Raw genomic sequence first — 20,889 nt, 5'->3', positions numbered from 1 at the left:
CAACAATTTTCTTCAAATCCAGAGAGCAGTAAAGATAACAAATACATGGATGGACACAATCTTGTAAATGAATTAGGATTATAATATCATGCACAAAGATTATGCTTTTCATTTTTACTTCTCCTGCCTGTCACTCTTCCTTATTTTCCTCACAAATAAAAAAATAGCAGTATGTAACTCCTGAAAGGAATTTTATAGATCACTAATAGGAATGATAGCCATCATTTATTAAATACATCCAATAGATTCTTTGAATAAGCTAAATCTCACATCAGACTTCAAGTGCTGTTATCCTAATTTATACATTGAAGGCATCAATGGGGTTTATAAAAGTCAAGTGATTTACCCAAGGTCTCAGAGTCAGTATGAAGTAGAGCCAGTGTCTCATTTTATTTTATCTTTTTTGTTGTTAATCCTCACCTGAGGATATTTTTTCCACTGATTTTTTAAAGAGAGAGAATGAAAGGAAGAGAGAGAGAGAGAGAGAGAGAGAGAGAGAGAGAGAGAGAGAGAGAGAGAGACATCAATGTGACATTGACTGGTTGTCTCCTGCACATGCCCCAACACAGGCGGCTGGGATTCAGCCTGCAACCTACATATGTGCCCTTGACCGGAATGGAACCCAAGATCCTTCAGTTCCCAGGCTGGCTGTAACCACTGAGCAAAACAGGCTAGGACCACTGTCCCATTTTAAATGGAACTCCAAATGCCTGATGTAGCCATGCTTCCTTTTTTATTTCTCCAATGTGATCTATAGAAGTGAAGTGATGTGAAGCGAGGCATGTAGTTATTGGCAGAGTTGGTATTAGATCACCTGACATCTAGCCCTGCACTCATTTCTAAACTCACCAGGTTGGACAATCCAGTAAAGCAAAAGAGCCACCTAAGGTGCATCTTTTGTAATCATTTCAGATAGTCTGACATGAAGACTGAGCGGCTAGGGTGGCTAGATAATTATGTTCTAGGCATTCTACAATGATGCATAAGAACTCACAGTTGGAAGATTGATATTATTATTTTTAGGTTAAAATATCTAATTTAATTTTCAAGTTAAAAATACCCTTGCACCCAAGTCAGTGTTGCTCAGTGGTTGAGCATCAACCTATGAACCAGGAGGTCATGGTTGGATTCCTGGTCAGGGCATATGCCTGGGTTGTGGGCTTGATCCCCAGTGTGGGGTGTGCAAGAGGTAGCCGATCAATGATTCTCTTTCATCACTGATGTTGCTATCTCCCTGTCCCTCTCCTTTCCTTTCTGAAATCAATAAAAATGTATTTAAAAATACCCTTTCAAATAAGTGAGAATAAAAACTTTAAAAATTGAGATTGCAATTATATTTAGTTAGTAATTAATGGCATAAGCAAAATATAGCATACCATCCAATATGTCTAAAAAGTATTTGGATTAAAAATTCAACTCAGAAATTGTGGGCTAGAATAAAATACTATTTTTTATTTTTAAATTATAGTTGGTATTCAATATTATTTTATGTTAGTTCCAGGTGGCTAAATACTAATTTAAAAATGATATATGCATCCCCATGTTCACGTTAGCATTATTTACAATAGCCAAGATATAGAAACAACCTAAGTGCTCATCAATAGAGAACTGGGTAAAGAATATGTGGTATATACTATAGGCAATGGAATATTACTCAGCCATAAAAAGAATGAAAGCTTACCATTTTTGACAACATATACAGTCCTAGAGGATATTATACTAAGTGAAATAAGTCAGAGAAAGACAAATACCATTTGATTTCACTTATATGTAGAATCTAAAGAACCAAATAAATGGACAAACAGAACTAAACAGATGCATAGGTACAAAGAAGAAACTGATGGTTGCTAGAGGGGAGGGAGTTGGTGAAAAAATTGAAGGGATTAAGAAGTACAAATTAGCCTGGCCAGTGTTGCTCAGTGGTTGAGCATCGACCCATGAACCAGAGGTCATGGTTTGATTTCCAATTAGGGCACATGCCTGGGTTGTAGGCTTGATTCCCAGTAGGGGATGTGCAAGAGGAAGCCAATCATTGATTTTCTCTCATCATTAATGTTTCTATCTTTCTTTCCCTCTTCCTTCCTCTCTGAAATCAAGAAAAACATATTTTTTAAATGAAGTACAAATTGGTAATTACAAAATAGTCATGTGGATATAAAGTGCAGCATAGGGTATGTAGTCAATAATATTGTAATAAATATATATGGTGCCAGAAGACTGTATATTTTCATTTTGTTTTCAAAAATACTTTTACCTACTCTCACTGAGACTGTATGCAAAGTCACTATGCATTATTGCTTTTGATCTCTCTCTCTCTCTCTCTCTCTCTCTCTCTCTCTCTCTCTCTCTCTCACACACACACACACACACACACACACACACACAATTGTTACTTTGCAAACAGAAAATAAAAACCTTTTCTTTTTAACATCATCCAAATGTAAATTGTTTTAGTGTCTTCTGGGGGAGTTTTTCCAGTATAACTTAAAAATAAATTTTAATTCATGCACAGCCTCCAACTCCAGAAAATCCTCTCTCTGCATCAACCTAGAAACAATACTCACAAGTTGGAAAGTGGTAAGTTTGCTCCTCTAGACAATTTTTCCTTCCTTAGCCTCAAAGACAGAACTCCCTTTCTCTCTTGCGACCACCTCACTGACCACTGGGACCAGTCTCCTTTGTTAGCCATTACACACCTTTCGCTTCTCTGGAAACTGCAGTATCCCAGCGACTGCTACTTTCACACACATTCCCAAGATGATAAGCAGTCAGATCAGTCTCGTTCATAACCTTGCAATGGCTACTCATCTCTCATTCAGCAGGTCTCTAGTGTGTCCCATAAATGTGTTCTTTTTTTTAAGTTGTGGTAAAACATATTATAAACTTACCATTGTAACCATTTTTAAGTGTACAGTTCAGTGGTATTAAATACATTCATATTGATGAGCAACCATCCATCTCCAGAACTTTTCTTCTCAAACTAAAACTCTATCCATTAACCAATAAATCCCCATTTGCCCTCACTCTCATGCCCTGGTGACCAGCATTCTAGGAAATTGACTACTCTAGGTATCTCATATAAGTAGAATCAGATAATATTTGTCCTTTTGTGTCTAGATTAATTAAATTAGTATAATGCTTTCAAGATTCATACATATTGTAAAATGTCTCAGAATTCTATTCTTTTTCAGGCTGAATAATATTCCATTTTATGTATATGCAGAGTTTTCTTTATCCATTCATTCATCAATAGACATTTGGGTTGTTTCCATTTTTTGGCTATTGTAAAAAATGCTGCTATGACCATTGGTATACAAATATCTGTTCAAGTCACTGCTTTCAATTATTATGGGTATATTTCCAGAATGCATCTCTTTTTCTACATACAATCCAAAGGCCTTATGTAATCTGTCCTTTTCCCAGGAAACACATACGGCCTCTCTGATTGCTGTTCCTACTAATTTTCCTCTTGCTTACTTGGCTCTGCCCACAAAGTTCACTTTCATCTTGCTCCAGTCTAATACTATTGCATCAGAGTGCTTGCCTGTGAAGTTGGGTCCCTCTGCCCTAAAATTTTTTGCCCAAGAGAACTGCCTGTTCATTCACTTTACTCAGGTCTCTGCTAAAATACCAATGTTGGTGGGCATTTCCAAATATTCAATATATATTAATATGCCCTCTATCATTTACTCTTTGTTGCTTTACCCCACTTTCTTTTTTTTCTTTGCCCTAATCAGAATCAGACATCCCATTTCTTTATTGGTTTATTGTCTTTCCTCATCACTTAGAATGTAAATCACATGAGATCAGACACTTGTTTTTATTTTGATCTCTGATGTAGCTCCATGTCCCAGAATAGTTTCTACTTCATAGTAGGCAGTTAATAAATATTTGATGAGTGAAAGAATTACTGATTGAATGGGTGAATATCTGCACAAAATGGCATGTCTGATATTCATCGCTATACTCTTTATAATAAAATTATAAATACCTATCCTGAGGGAATGGTTAAATAAATTAGACACATTCATACTATGAAATATTGTATAGCAGTAAAAAGAATGAGGTAACTCTATATGTACTATTATTAAAAATGTTCAAGAGAATAGTCATAAGTTTAAGAAAGCAACTTCCAGAGCAATACAAATTATGCTAGAATTTATAGAACACGCGGGACTTCCCTCTTGTTACATAGATTGGGTGGGAAAAGTAGTTAGGGAAGATTTTGCTTTATCTGAATTATTTGGAAAAATTGCACCAAAGATGAAAAAAAAAATGTGTATTACTTGTACAGCTTGAAAAAAATAAAGATAGATATATTAATAGATAAATAATAGGTCACATGTAGGAGAGATGAAGAATGTCTGCTTTCATACTTATAAGAGCTAAAACTTAGAATTTGGGATTTTGGAAATTCTGCATAATGTGCCAAAAGTCTGGTGATGGTCCATTTGGAAGAGCAAAGGTGAAGATAAAAGTTCAGAGCTATTAGAACAAAAGATGGGAAATGTACTAGCAATAGCCTGCTATGTTTCCCTCTATTTGCCTTCCCTCACCACCCCATATGCATGCATTTGCATGCCTCATACACACATAGATGCCCACATTAATAGTGCATGCATTTCTGTGTTAAAATATTCCAAGTTAGAACGCATCAATCATCATTTCTAGGTTAAAACATGTCATAGATACATACACATAATCATAGATATCAGTATCTAGAAAGATGTGTACCAAGTAACAAATGTTATCTCTGTGTTGTGTTTTAATTTAAAGGATTTTTCCTTCTTACTACTTATTTACATTTTATTTTTATTTTTTCTGTAGCAATCATTTAGTACTTTAGCAATTTGAAACATAATAGCTATGTTTTTAAATTTAAACACTGCAAAATTGGAAACAAACCTAATTTTACCTTATTATGCAACACACAGAGTAAGTCTGCAAACCAACGGAAGGACTGGATATCTCTGCACACCCAAATAAAATACAGTCTCCTAAGCTTGTAAGGTTTCCAGTCATCCCTTTAAGATAAAAATAACACGATAATGATTAGGATGGCAAAAAGTTAAGAATCCCTGCATCTTTGAAATTTTTATTTTCACTAGTAAGTAACCAACAGAAAAACAGCCATTTATATTCAAGCATCAGACACAGCACTTACTGTAACTCCCAAAGGAATGTAAAATGAATATTCTGAGTCAAAGACAGGATATGCTCCATAAATTCAGTGTCCATACTTGTGAATATGATATGCATATCACCCATTTCCAGTTGAAGGTAATAAACTAAACTCCTGGATCAGAATACTTTTAGCCCTACATCTCAGGGAAAAAAAAAGTTCCCTATTTTCTTTGAATTCTATCACACAGCAGGGGCTCCAGTCTAGTCCTCATCATTCTTGCCCTGGCTTCCAGGCAAAGGGAACCAAAACCATTCCAGAAATGGGTTGTTTATCCCCTTCTTCATATCATTAAAGAAGGAGATTTCATAACTGCCTACTATGTAATGCATTCCAGTAACTCATGACTCCAAGTCTGGATTCCTACTTATAATTAGGAAGTAGGCTTGAGGTTAAGAAAATATTCTTTCCTTTTCTTAACTTTAGGTGTCCAAGTAACTTGCAATATGTTTTCAGAAACAAATTATTTCTGGCATGCAATATGGTTATTTTTCTAAGAACCTCCAAAAAGGCCCAAATTTATATCAAGAATTTAAAACTGAAGTAAAATATCATTAAACACATCATTTCAACTTACTGGTTCTTTTTTGGTACTCCATAAAACAGATTTTTAATGCAAATTATGTCTTGTAAGTGATTGTATGTAATAGAATTGAGAATAATTTCCTACTGTCATTTTGTTTGTGTTTTCATGAGAATTAATAAATTAATTTTTTCTTATAATCCTAGGACAGAAATAACTATAAAAGTCTTTCCTGGTTAAGCAGTCTTACCTCTGAAATTTCTAGTCTTCTGTTTTATTTACTTATTTATTTTTGTTAATCCTCATCCAAGGATATTTTCCCATTGATTTTTTAGAGATAGTGGAAGGAAGGGGGAAAGACAGAGAAAGAGAAACATGGACTTCAGAGAGACACATCAATTGGTTGCTTCCCGCACATGCCCTGACTGGGGCTGGGGATCAAGCCTGCGACCGAGGTACAGGTCCTTGACTGGAATCAAACCCAGGACCCTTCAGTCCTTGAGTTGATGCTCTATCCATTGAGCCAAACTGGCTAGGGTTCTTCTGTTTGTTTTAAATTTGCCAAGTAATAGATCAAGGAATGATAGGCTCATTCTTTCATCTCAGAAAAGCTCTCCCTAATCATATTCACAATAGCTTTAGCCCTTATTTCTATATCCTACGAATACCTCTTCTTATCATAGTTCTAATATTTTCTTAAGTAATGTTATTTATGAATTTCTCACTGGTTTATTTTTATCCCCCCCTTTTGAACTAAGCTTTTTAAGGGAAGGGGCTCAGTTTCATTCATTGATGTATTGCCTGTACTTACCTATAAGATAAATTGGCACATAGGTGCTCAAAAATATTTTTTGACAGACAGATACATAGTGCACTTAACACTGATGAGACAGTAGAGAAATTAAGGCTGGTGGAGTAACTCTAATAAGGATAAAGACAGAAAGGTGCAGAGCTGCAGTACTGACATATTTCACAAAACATCATGCTGAAAGCCAAAGACCATATATTGAGAATCACTGAATTATTCCCTTCATCAATCAGTAAATGAAGTTCCTTCAATAGCAAGTACAAGGAATCTATAAGGAGACACTTCATATAAAAGAGAGATGTCTAAAATATTGACAGTTCTTTATATGGATGAATAAAATAGATCAAAATGACATACAGCAAGGTGTTGAGTATTGACGCAAATGGAGTTACTCCAATGCCTCCGGCCACGCAGAGGCTAACCTCATAGTTCAATGATTCCTCAAATGGACTTCCAAATGGACCATCAATATATAGCCTATGGAGAGGAAGACAAAGGTGGAAAAGATGAAAATAAGATAAGTTACTTTATTGTTTCTCATAGTGACAAGCCTACAAACAAGAAATGTTGTTTATGAACTGTCGATATTAACAGTACATCTGTTTCTAAGCATGCCTTTTTTGAGGGAAATATTAATTAATCATATAAAAAATATACATTGGACCATGATAGATAGCTAACAAGTTAATGCTCTGATACTATTATATTACTATATTTGACTAAATTAAAATACTAACTGCTTTATGGTGTCTATATTCAATAAATAATGTTCTCTTTAATGGCAAAGTCAGTAGCAGAAGTAGTTACTGAAAACATTTACTATGTGAACAGGAAAGTACTAGGAAGAAAGAAAAGAAACTAATCTAGTTCCTCCTGTTGCCCCAGTTAGGTTGTGATAGTATAGAAACAGATGAAGAATAGTCTCAGAAGGAATATTTAATTACTCTACTTGTGATTAAATATTTAACTGTGTGTGAGACAGTAAATCCGTCTTACCTGCAAAAATACTTGTTAATTGTTAACTCAATATTCATCCTCCCATTTTTTCCTAGTAACAAAAAATTCATTTCATCCAGGGAAGCAAAGTACCCAGACAAAAACACTACATTTACCAGGCTCCCTTATCTATTTTGGTTGTGTGACTACCTTCTGGTTAAGGTGGTGTAAATGTAAGCGAAATTAGAAAAACTAGAAGAAGCTCTCAGTTGAAAGTTCTCTCTCTCTCTCTCTCTCTCTCTCTCTCTCTCTCTCTTTCTTCTTTTTTTTTGTTAATCTTCATCCAAGGGTATTTTCCTTGGGAGGGGTAGAGACAGAGAGAATAATTGATGGGATCGAGCCTGCAACAGAGGTACATGCCCTTAACCCAGCAGTTCTCAACCTGTGGGTCGCGACCCTTTCACAGGGGTGGCCTAAGACCATCGGAAAACGCATATATAATTACATATTGTTTTTGTGATTAATCACTATGCTTTAATTATGTTCAATTTGTAACAATGAAAATACATCCTGCATATCAGATATTTACATTACGATTCATAACAGTAGCAAAATGACAGTTATGAAGTAGCAACGAAAATAATTTTATGGTTGGGGTCACCACCACATGAGGAACTGTATTAAAGGGTCGCGGCATTAGGAAGGTTGAGAACCACTGCCTTAACCAGAATCAAACCCGAGGCCCCCCAGTCCATGGGCTGATGCTTTATCCACTGAGCCAAACCGGCCGGGGTAAAAGTTATACTCTTTATCACTCCCCGTTTCTTTCCTTTTTCCTGGTGTCTAAAATGTTGACTTGATGGTCTAAATATTTATCTTTTATAACTACAGAATTATCAAACCCTCTATGGCTACCTAGTTCCAGATATGTTTATGTTAAAGAAAAATAAACATGTATATAGGGCACTGCTATTTTAAATCTTTTTTTCTATTATAAAAAATAACTTTGCTAAAAAATAATAACAGTCCTAAAAAGTACATTTATGTTGTCAGTCTTATGATATACATGTTTCTCATTGATAGGAGTGATTTTAAGAGACCACTTAAGATTAGGCACCTATGGGCTTACCAGTGAAGTGTTCAGTAAATGTTTACTAAATGAATTAATGAATGGATAGTCTTGTGACCTCTGAGGTCTATGGCATGTAGTCCATGTATACTATTAGTCATTGCCATGATCTGGTTTCCTTTCCTTCTGGGTACTCACTGGACTACACTTCCTGGGCTTTTGGTAGTTATGTTGAACCTTATGTCTAATTCTGACCACTGGGCTGTAAGTGGAAGCAATATCCGTTATTCCTGGAATGAGGCAAGGAAAACTCTGTCCCTCTCATGGAAACTAGAAGACAAAGCCAACCAAATCCTTGAAGGAAGCTGTCTTAGGTGACGACCCTCAGGAGACACTTTAGACACTTTATGAGCAAGAAATAAATGGGTTTCACCACATTTTCAGGGATTTTTCAAGGTTAACTAGTTACTGCAGCAGAACATAGACCCTCTTGACTACTACATGTTCAGTACATACTTAAACCCTACAAACATGCAAGAGTAATGCTTTAAAAAATACTCCACCTATTTTAAAAACTACTTATTGTACCTCAAGAAAAAATTACTCAAAAGTTAAATGCTTAAAGTAGTATTCCCAACATAGCAAAAATTCACAAAATACTGATAGATCATATACTCACAATATGCTTAATTCTTATTATATCTGTTTCATATTTTAAAGCTTATTTACTCAACAAACATATATTTAAAAGTTAATGATACAACATATTGGATTCTTTTTTTTTTCTTTAAAAATGTTGATTTTTATTTATTTTTTCGGGTTTATTGAGGGAACATTGACAAATAAAATTATAGTATATTTAAAGAGTACAATATGATGATTTGAGACATGAATGCATTGTGAAAGGACTCCACAACAAAGAATACATTTAATTCTATAGATTGAGAACCTAGTCCTGCTGTTTTAAAAGTAGGAGAACCCAGAATGGCCAGCCGCTGATACTTTAAATGAAATCATGCGGAGCCTGCATTGAGGCTGTCTTGCTGCTGTTACATGACGTGAACACCTTCTCCGATTGCCCGTGTCCCTCTGCCCATGCTGCCCACGCTGCCCACCCACCCGCCGGCTCCTGCCCCTCCTGCAGCCTCCTCCCGCCTGTCTGAGCGAGGAAATGCTGCTGCATCCCCGCACTGGGCCTTGCCCGGCTGCTCGCTCCCTGGACACGCTACCTAACATTCCGATGGGAAGACGGGGTCCAGAGGCGCTGGGAGAACCAGGTTCACTGTTCAGTAGTTGTCATTCCGAGGGGGAGACACACGTTCTAAAAAGGTCCCTGTCCCTCTAACGAGCGTGGTGTCGTCAGCCGTCACTTAATTCTAAGGGTCCCCGCAGATCTCACATCCTGCCGGGGTCCAACCCCAGCAGGTCCAGGGGTTCCCAAAGGCGTAGACAGAGTCGGGGAAGAAGGAAGGACACGGAGACAGTGTTCAGTTGATCAGCAGCCTAGCCAGGATCCCCAGCCAGGATCTCCAGCCAAGTTCTGGTCTGGATCTCCAGAGAGGTTCTGCTTCGGATCTCCAGCCAGGTTCTGTGGCCATGTTCCCTCGCTAGGTTCTCCAGCCAGGTTCTGTCCAGGTTCTCCAGCCAGGTTCAGTCACCAGGTTCTAGTCAGGTTCTCTTGCCAATTTCTGTAGTCAAGTTCAGTCCAGGATCTTTTGCCATGTTCTCTCCAGGGAAGTTCTTCTGTCTTCTAAGTTCTGTGTAGGTTCTGTCTTCTGAATTCTGTCTCCTAAGTTCTGTCTCATATTGGATTCTTAGTAGAAATTTCACATATCAGTGGCTCAAAAGCAACATATGTAAATTGATTCTACCACTTTCCCCCATGTGAAGAAATTTAGAACATAAAACATTAAGCAATAAAATTGGGATTAAAACTAAGTACTTCTAATTGCAAAAATAAGATTATTGTAAATCTCTACAATTATTTTGAATCCATTAGACTTAGTTCAATCTTCTCTTAAGCATTCATTACTTCATTCAACAAGTTTTCTTTCCACTTGCAATGTACCTGATACTGTTCAAAGTGTCTGGGATACAAAAGTGAACAAGTCAGAACAAGTCCCTGACCTCATGGATCTTTGACTCTAGTGGGAAATGGGCTAGCTCCTAAATAAAGATATAAAAAGATATGTGATATAATGCTACATAGTGATATATGCTTTTTAACATAGGTAAAACAATTATTATTGAAGCTAGGTGATTTAGTGCATAAAAGTTCATTATACGATTCTGTTTACTTTTGCATACACTTTAAATTTTGCACAGGCAGTTTAAAGGGATACTCAAAGAAAGTCTCTCTCTCTCTCTCTCTCTCTCTCTCTCTCTCTCTGTCTCTCTCCCTCTCTCTCTCTCTATCTCTCTCTCTCTCCATGTGCCATTTGAGCAGAGACCTAAATGACATTAAGGAGCTAGACATAAAAGCACCTGGGAGAAGAATCTTTCTTCAAGATATAAAAGCATCTGGGAAAAGTAACAGGAACTGCAAATAAACAAAGCATTCTTGGCTTAACTATATATATATATATATATATATATATATATATATATATATATATATATATATTTAAGATATATATATAAATATAGTTAAGATATATATATATATAGTTAAGATATATATATATATATATATATAGTTAAGATATATATATAGTTAAGATATATATATATATATATATATAGTTAAGATATATATATAGTTAAGATATATATATATATATATATCTGAGCTAAACCCTTCTCAGGAACTTTCAACTCAGTTTCTCTGCTCAGGCTACTGATAGTTGTGTTTATGAATTTTCCTTTGTCAGAGCTGATGCTCTGTTTGGGCCATTCCATGCTGGTTCCAGCTCTTTAACAAATATTTTAGCACTTACCCTATAAAAGGCACTCTTCAAGTACTGGAGATTTTAGCAGTGAACAAGAGACAAAAGTCCCTCTCATTGTAGAGGGCTACTCTTTGATGTGATTATCTAACACATCATCCATTGGCAAATACTTATCAAGTATCTTCTATATGCAAAATTCTGGAGCTAGAAAGTAACTCCTGTCCTCAGCAGTCTGGGTGCTGTTCACTTCTCTATGTATGCCTGCTTTCAAAAAATCTGACACAAGGACATTGTATTTTACCAGCAAAGGATTAGCAAGAAGAGTCATTAGGCAATTATGTTTCCTATTTGTCTGTTTTCCAGCCCACATGCCCGCACACACATCCTCCTGATACCCCCATACAGCTACTCTTTGGTGTTTCAGAATAACTTTGGACAAGAGGACAAAAACTCAGAGGGTTCTAGCCACTTACGAAGGCTAGAATCATCAGTATGTTAATTGCCCTGTCTAAATCTGATTTCCTACATCTCTAAAAGGAACAATTATATATGATAACACAGAAAAAGTCTACTAATAAGTGTAGAGAGCCACAATGATCCGAATTTTTTGTTAAAGCATTAATGAGCACCTAGAGTCTACTGTCATGCCATCTGATAAGTCCAACGTAAATATAAGAAATGAACTCAGTTCAGTATGAGATGAAAAAATGTAAATGGGGATGTGGATTAAAGAACCTTAGAGAATCATCTGTTTTTTTTCCACTGGAAATGTTTTTGCACAAAATTAAATAAAATTTTGATTTTTTGAGAGGAGGGATGAAAAATGAAACTACTAATAATTGATTACTTGGCAACACCTGGGTTTTTGAGGGAGGCAGAAATAGGAACTACTTAAATCATTTTTTACATATTTAAACTGATTAATGTGCAAAATCCATTGCCTTTAATTTATGAGCAGTGATTTTTCTCTCTATCTTTGTACCTTGTCTTTAAAAGAATGCTGTATTACTACTATCATTATATCTGTGAAAAGATATCAGAAAGTAAAGGCAGCTATTCAAATCTGCAGCAACACAGTGGAAGGGAGATCAACCTGATACATTTTTAAAGTTCAGTTGATGACTACTGAAAAGTTTCTTTATGAAGATTGTGAATCTAAAGAATTCTAAGAAAAGGAGGAATCCTCTTCCCTGGCCCATTCAGAAATATATGAACATTTTTTGAAATATTGAAAGTAGAATCCTTTGAAGGTAGAATCCATTAAATGTTAATGAATTGAATTGTTTTAATGAGTAACACTGATGATCTGATACACCAGCTATATAAAATCTCTTATCAGTGGAGAAATCTATGAGCTACAAATTAATTCAATTACATTAAAAATATAGCCAACACTTCCTATCACATCCCCCCCCCAAACACACTGATACCATAATAAATTAAAATTGAACTTTTAAGGTAATCTGAGGAGAGAGCTGGTCATAACTCATAAAATTATTTTAAGAAAAACATTTTAATTAAAAAGAATAGATATTGGACAGTTTGGCCTTTTGAAGCTGTGGACACACTGATTTTGGACCAGTATCACTGAGACAAGCACTGCTAAGGGTCAGAAACATAAATTACAAGCACAGGATGAACTAGGAAAATTAAGAGTGATGGGAGAGATTACAAAGGTGGTTCTTGTCCCAGTCATGCTGGCAATAAACTTTTAGTAACTTGGAGATTCCAAAATGGCGGCAGAGTAAGTGGAGACTACACTGATACACTTCCAGGACCAAACTGGAATTACAACTAAAATACAGAAAAACCATCCTGAATAATCAACTGAAGATTAGATGGAAAGAACCCTAATGACCAGGGATGGAAAGTGGAGTTCACATAGAGACTGGTAGGAAGGGTGGAAGCACAAAACTGCAGGACAGGCTCCCAAAGATAGCAACTGAAGTTCCAGAGTGATATTTCAGCTGAGGGGGGTTCCCACTGAGAACTCAGAAGTCTAAACCCCAAGCTTGGCTCCCAAGACCAGAGCAGCATCATAACTGAGAAAGGTGCCCATATAACATCTGGGTGTGAAAAGCAGCAGGGTTGCTGTATGCTAGGGAGAGATGGCTGGAAATGCAGGCACCCTCTTAAAGAGCCAACACATAAAATCCTGTGTGCCATCACTCATCTTGGGTTCCGGCAGAGGGATGGTAGAGTTGATTGGAGCTGTGTGAGCAGAAGCCAGGGGCTAGAGCTTGAAAGGCAGACACCCTGGTTTCCTTTGCTGAATCATTCCCTCATAATGCAGAGGACACCTTTGTCTGGCAGAACTTTACCATCCAGGCAGCTTTTTTCCTGGTAAAAAGCAATTGCCCCACCCAATTGGAAAAAACGCTTGCCCCACTCTGAAGTTTCTGCAGCCCAAAAAGAGAATAGAAATAACAATCAGCCTGTAGACAGAAGAAATTCCACCCCCCTCATCCCCATTGAAAAACCTCTCCCTCCAACTGTGGGCAATAGCCTGAGGCTACTCAAGACAACACAATCAGTTAGCAGGCAGAGGCGGGTCTCAGGAGTCTTTGAGTCTTTACCTGATTTAATTCTGAGCCCGGGGCTAGGAAAAGCAGACCTTAGTGTACATCTTTGTTCTTTCCAAAGGTACCCAGTCCCACCATAGGAAGCCACAGCTGTGGATTGCTGATAGCTCCAAGCAGGGTGCTCAGGGCCAGACACAAACAGCATTTGAAATTGTACTGCACTAGAGATTGGGAGTCGTAGCAGATCTACCTAATCTATAGACACATAAACCCAAATAGGCAGCAAAAATGGGGAGACAAAAAACACAAGCCCCAAATGAAAGAACAAGAGAATTCTCCAGAGTAGAGCTAAATGAAATGAAGATAAGAAATTAATCAGATGTAGAGTTCAGAATAATTATGGTAAAGATGCTCAACAGCATCAGAAAAGATATAGTAACTATGTAAAATGACCAGTTGGAAATAAAGAATCACATAGCACTAATAAAGAACACATTGGAAGGAATACATAGCAGATTAGGGGAAGCCAAGGATTGGATCAGTGAATTAGAAGACAGGTTAGAAAAAAATCATTCAATCAGAGACCCAAAAAGAAAAAAAGGAAAACAATTAAAAAAACAGGAGGACAGCTTAAGGAAGCTATAGGACAACATGAAAAGTAATAATAGTTGCATCATAGAAGTTCCAGAAGGGGAAGAAAGTGAACAAGGGATAGAGAACTTGTTTGAAGAAATTATGGCAGAAAACTTCCCCAACCTGGTGAAAAAATAAGTCATAGAAGTTCAGGAGGCACTGAGAGTCCCAAGCAAGAAGAACCCAAACAGGCCAGACACATCTTTATTAAAATACCAAAAATTAAAGACAAAGAGAGAATCTTAAAGGCTGCAAGACAAAAGCAATTTGGTACCTACAAAGGAGCTCCCATAAGGATGTCAGCTGATTTTTCATCAGAAACTATACATGCCGAAACCAGTTTGGCTCAGTGGATAGAGCATCGGCCCACGGAGTGAAAGGTCCCAGGTTTGATTCCAGTCAAGGGCATGTACCAGGGTTGCAGGCACATCCCCAGTAGGAGATGTGCAGGAGGCAGCTGATCGATGTTTCTCTCTCATCGATGTTTCTAACTCTCTATCTCTCTCCCTCTCTGTAAAAAATCAATAAAAATGTATTATTTAAAAAAAAAAGAAACTATACAGACCAGAAGAGAATGGCATAAATTATTCAAGGTAATAAAAAGCAAAGATCTGAAACCAAGATTACTATATCTAGCAAGGCTATCATTCAAAATAGTGAAATAAAGAGCTTCCCAGACAAAAAAAAAAAAAAAAGCTAAAGGAGTTTGTCACCACCAAATCAGTACTGTGAGAAATGCTAAAGAAACAAGAAAAGCCCTGAGTTAATAGAAGGGAGGAAATAATAAAGATTACAACAGAAATAAACCACATAGAGACTAAAAAGAAATAATACAAAAGAACAATGAAACCAAGAGCTAGTTCATTGAAAAGATAAACAAGATGGATGAACCTTTAAGAAAAAGAGAATCATCAAGAAAAAGAAAGAAATAAAAGGAATAAAATCAGAAACAAAAGTTGTGAAGTAACAACTGACACCACAGAAATACAAAAGATTGTAAGAAAATACTATCAGCAACTATATGCCAACAAACTGGACAATATGGATGGAATGGACAAATTCCTAGAAAAATTCAATATTCCAAAACTGAATCAAGAAGAATCAGAAAACCTAAATAGGCCAATAACAATTGAGGAAATGGAAGCAGTAATCAAAAAATTCCAGCAAACAAAAGCCCTGGTCTTCACAGGGGAGTTTTATCAAACATTCAAAGAAGAGCTAACAACAATTGCCTCAAAAATCCAAGAGTAACGAACACTTCCAAGCTCTTTTTATGAGGCCAGCATTATCCTAATTCCAAAACCAGGTAGAGACACTGTGAAGAAAGAGAATTACAGGCCGATATCCCTGATGAACATGGATGCTAAAATCCTCAACAAAATATAACAAATCAGATCCAACAATATATTGAAAAAGTCTTTCATGACCAAGTGGGATTTATTCCAGGGATGCAAGGATAGTACAATATTCGCAAATCAATAAACATGATGCATCACATAGACAAATTGAAAGACAAAAATCACATAATCATATCAATAGACACATCATATCAATTGACTCCAACTCCCATTTTTGATAAAAACTCTTAGCAAAGTGGAAGCAGAGGGATCATACCTCAACATAATAAAGGCCATGTGTGACAAACCTACAGCTAACATGAAATTCAATGGACAAAAATTAAAAGCATTTCCTCTAAGAATGAAAACAAGACAGGGATGCCCGCTTTCACCACTCTTATTCAACATAGTACTAGAAGTGCTAGCCGCAGTGATCAGACAAGAAGAAAACATAAAAGACATCCAAATTAGAAAGGAGGAAGTAAAACTCTCATTATTTGCAGATGACATGATGTTGTACCTAGAAAACCCTAAAGACTCCACCAACAAAGTACAGTGGGATCTTATCCTGACTAACGAGTTTTTCGAGATACGAGCCGTCTCTTAGCCGATTTTTTGCTTTGAGTTGTGAGCTAAAATTCGGGTTATGATCCAGCTTCAGATACCCCACCGCTAGTTGGTGTAGTGAACGTCACAACGAACGCCACAACATCAGCAAAGCATCACGTGTCTCACTCGTTCACTTTATGATTTGACATACGAGTAATTTGAGTTATGAGCTCCGTCACGGAACGAATTAAACTCGTAAGTCAAGGCGCCACTGTACTAGATTTAATAAATGAATTCGACAATATATATAGCAAGATACAAAATTAACACCTAGAATTCGATGGCATTTTTTTAAACTATAGAATCTAGTTCAATTATGTTGAATTACTTACCAAAATATTATCTTATACTGTATGTCTCACTTTACCTTTCCATTTCTTTCCTTGACTACTTTTACATTGCATTAGTCTCTGCTTTTAGTTTTCTATAAGTAAATTATGATGTTTCCCATAGTGAATTTATTTTTATTATCTTGTGTGAGATTTATTGGTAACCCTGAATTTGAGCTATTATTTCTTCAAATAGTACATCTCCTGCACGCACTTTCTTGTTCCTTTACTTTTAGATCTCTAATGTAAAGAAATATGGGAACTTCTCACTCCTCCTATTATATCTCTCTCAACCTTTCTTTCGTATTTTCCATATCTTAGTCTCTGTGCTGCATACTGGATAATTATTTCGGTTCTATTGGACAATTCATTCATTCTCACTATGGCTATGTTAATTTGCTAAGTTTGTGATATTGTAACTTTTATTTCTAGAAGCTCTGTTGGCTCTTTTCAAAAGTGCCTTGAGAAATTTCATTGCCCCATGTGTCTTAATCATTATTTCAATGCTGTTTTATTTCTTTAGACATAGTAAGCATGTGTTTTATACTTTTTGAATATATGATTTCTATTAACGTGCTCATGGTGTTTTGTTCCCTCATTTAAAAAAATAAGAGTTCATATTCCTTGGTGCCTTATGTATAGGAATCCTTTGAGAGTTAAAATGTGTCCCCTACAGGAGCATTTTCATTTTCCTCTTCTGGGCAACAGGAGAACACCATAAATCTGAAATCCCTTTAAACTAAACTTTAGTATCTGGGTTTATTGGGCTACATACACATTATGAATTCACCGTTCCAACTCAGGTGAGATGGAGCTTGTGGTTACTAAATATCAGGGGAGATTTTTATTCCCATTTTCCTCAGAGCCAGTGACAAAATGAGTCAATTATCCCACCTATCTCCTGCAGAGCAGACTATTTAGTCTCTACCTTATCTGGTGATGATGTCTCACTCAAGGAGTTCAGGCAATTTGCAGGGATCTCTGATCTGCTCCCCAACTGTCCCGGAATCCGGGACTTATCTCTGTCCACCACACATCCCCCATTAAAATCAGCCTTATATTTGGGGGAATAAATAAATGTGTTATAGTTTATAATTCCAAGCAATTTCCTTCATGTCCTACCTACCATTTAAAACATGCATTAACAATGATAAATGTGGCTTTGGTTTTGTTTGTTGGTTGTCAGATGGGAGGGGAATGGGGAGCTGGATGAAAAAGGTGAAGGTATTAAGAACTACAAATTGGCAGTTAGAAAATATTCACAGGATGTAAAGTATAGCATATAGTAAGAATATAGTCAATATTGTAATAACTATGTATGGTGCCAGGGGGTACTCGACCTATTGGAAGGATCATTTTGTCAGTTTATAAATGTTTAACCATTATGCTATACACCTGAAACTAGTATAGTATTGAATGTATACTATAATCTACACTAATAAAAGAGAAAAATGGTAATTGGCGTACGACGATACCCTTTTCATTGGCTAATCAGGGCTATATGCAAATTAACTGCCAACTAAGATTGGCAGTTAACTGCCAACAAGATGGTGGTTAATTTGCATATGTAGGCACAATGCAGGGAGGCGAAAGGGAAAGCAGGAAGAAGCCCCCTGCCACTGACAGTGATCGGAAACCTAGGGGGGAGCTAAGAGCTGGGGGGCAGGGCAAAGGCGACCCTGGAGCCGCCTTTGCCCTGCCCCCCAGCCATGATCAGAGAATCAGGTGCCTTTTCCGCCCTGGCCAGTGATAGCAGGAAGTAGGGGTGGAGCCAGCGATGGGAGCTGGGCACGGTCGAAGCTGGCAGTCCCAGGAGCTAGGGGCCCCTTGCCTGGGCCTAAAGCGAAGCCCACAATCGCGGGGCCGCTGCAGCTGTGGGTCCCCGCTGCCCGGGCCGGACGCCTAGGCCAGAGGCATCAGGCCTGGGCAAGGGGCCGATCCTGTGATTGGAGGGTGATGGGGGTCAATGTCTGAGGGGCCCCAGTATGTGAGAGGGGGTAGGCTGGGCTGAGGGACACTTCCCCCCACCCCACACTCAGTGCACGAATTTCGTGCACCGGGCCCCTAGTTAAATAATGAAAATTAAATTATTAATGTGTGGGTTAGGGAAGACTTTTAGATCTTCTACAACAGCAAGAGTATTATTGAGCATGTAGTATACTATGTGTATTTTTTTACTTTTAAACACAGATACTGTATATAGATCTTCATCACTGGATTTAGTTCCTATAGAATATTAAAAGAAAATGTTTTTTGCATTTTGATTTTGTTTTCTGTGCTGGCTAATGTAGGATTGATCTGCTAACATGAAACCTAAAAAATATATATATATATATATATATATTAATATGCACTATTTCAAAGAAAAGGAAAGCTACCCAACGCTTCAAACTGTTCCACTAGGTAGTTAGCTGTAACATGAATCATAAACTGACAACCCCTAGTGAATTTTTAAGTGTAACATGTAGCCAAATTTCACACCCCACAAACACAGGTGCAACTCTGCCTGAAATAATATTATCTCTGAAAGCTCTTAGAGGGCATATATTCAGATAAACACTCTAAGATTTAATTTAGATCTATATACTTCTGCACTATAACCAGTCTTTCCAACAAAAAGTGCTATTTTATAAATTAAGTTTAATTTGAACTGTTGTTTATTTATTTATTTTAAAAAATATATTTTATTGAATTTTCATATTATAGCTTAAGCCATATAAAGGTCTGTTTTATGTTTTAACTAGAGACCTGGTGCAGGAAATTTGTGCATGTGGGGCAGGGGGCCCCCTCAGCCCAGCCTGCACCCTCTCCAATCCTGGACCCCTTGGGGGATGTCCGACTACCGGCAGTTGGACATCCCTCTCACAATCCTGGACCATTGGCTCCTAATTGCTCACGTGCCTGCCTGCCTGGTCGACCCTAACTAGCCCCCTTGCTGGCCTGATCACCCTTCACTGCCTCTGTGTACTGGGGTCCCGCTTGGGTGCCTGGCCAGCCTGGGTGAGGGACTGATGGCTGTTTTCAGGCTGGTCAAGCCCCCCTTTGGGGACCCTCACCCCATAGGGGTTTGGTCAGCCTGGGTGAGGGGCTAAGTACCATTTTCAGGCTTCCCAAACCCCCTTCAGGGTGGGGATTCCCACTGGGGTACCTGGCCAGCCTGGGTGAGGGGCTGAGGGTCGTTTTTAGGCTGTCCACAGCCCCTTTAGGGTTGAGGTCCCCATTGGGGTGCCTGGCCAGCCTGTGTGAGTGGCTGATGGCTGTTTTCAGACTGACCAAGCTTCCCGGCGACCATAGCTTCCAGCCTTTCCTTTTTTTGTTTCGTTTTTTATTTGCTCCAGCTCCGTGGCCATGGCGACTGGAAGCAGGTATCTGGGGTTTATTTACCTTCTATAATTGAAACTTTGTTGCCTTGAGAGGAGGCAGCAGCCAGCCGGGAAGCTTGGCTTCCTCCATCATTGGGGCAACCAAGCCTCCTGCTTGCTCCAGCTCCGTGGCTGCTGGCCGCTATCTTGGTTGGGTTAATTTGCACATAGTCACTCGGATTGGCTGGTGGGTGTGGCTTAAGGCGTAGTGAAGGTATGGTCAATTTGCATGTTTGTCTATTATTAGGTAAGATGAAGTAGGTGACTATGAAGAGAGAGATTTCTTTTATCTACTCTCTTGTTTTCTGCTTAACATGCTGAGTACTTCTCTCTTCCCTGGTGACAAATGTCCTTGAAGGGAATGAAAAGCCTTTCATTAGGCTTTTACCAATATGATAGGGTATGTTCCTATAAAAACGTGGTTCTTGGGCCAACAGTATTAATTTTATCTGAGAACTTATTAGAAAGTCAGAATTGTAGGCTCTACCTCAGACTCACTGAATCCAAATCTGTGTTCTATTAAGATCTCAGATTAGTCGTATGCACATTAGTCTGAGAAGCTGTGCTCTCAGGAATCTTTTCAGGTAACTCCACAAATTTAATAAGAAGATGCGATTTTTTTTGCTCTATTTTCCTTTTGCTTTCCGTGAATATTATCTTTGTTGAGACTTTATAAAAAGTGATGATTTAG

The 20,889-nt window shown here is 37.7% G+C and overlaps 1 protein-coding gene across 2 annotated transcripts in view; it reads right to left on the bottom strand.

Annotated features, from left to right (window-relative positions):
* NOX4 (NADPH oxidase 4) overlaps positions 1-20,889 on the bottom strand; it is a 155,191-nt gene that overhangs the window by 15,763 nt on the left and 118,539 nt on the right. For both annotated transcript variants that reach the window (XM_059708187.1, XM_059708188.1), the window contains 2 exons: positions 6,871-6,990; positions 4,916-5,024 (listed from right to left, as the gene is read on the bottom strand). In XM_059708187.1, the coding sequence (XP_059564170.1) occupies positions 4,916-5,024; positions 6,871-6,990 (229 nt within the window). The remainder of the gene's footprint in view (positions 1-4,915; positions 5,025-6,870; positions 6,991-20,889) is intronic.

This window comes from Myotis daubentonii, chromosome 9 (genome assembly GCF_963259705.1).
Source record: "Myotis daubentonii chromosome 9, mMyoDau2.1, whole genome shotgun sequence".
NCBI classification, from domain to species: Eukaryota; Metazoa; Chordata; class Mammalia; order Chiroptera; family Vespertilionidae; genus Myotis; species Myotis daubentonii.
This window is presented reverse-complemented; position numbering and strand designations above follow the sequence as displayed.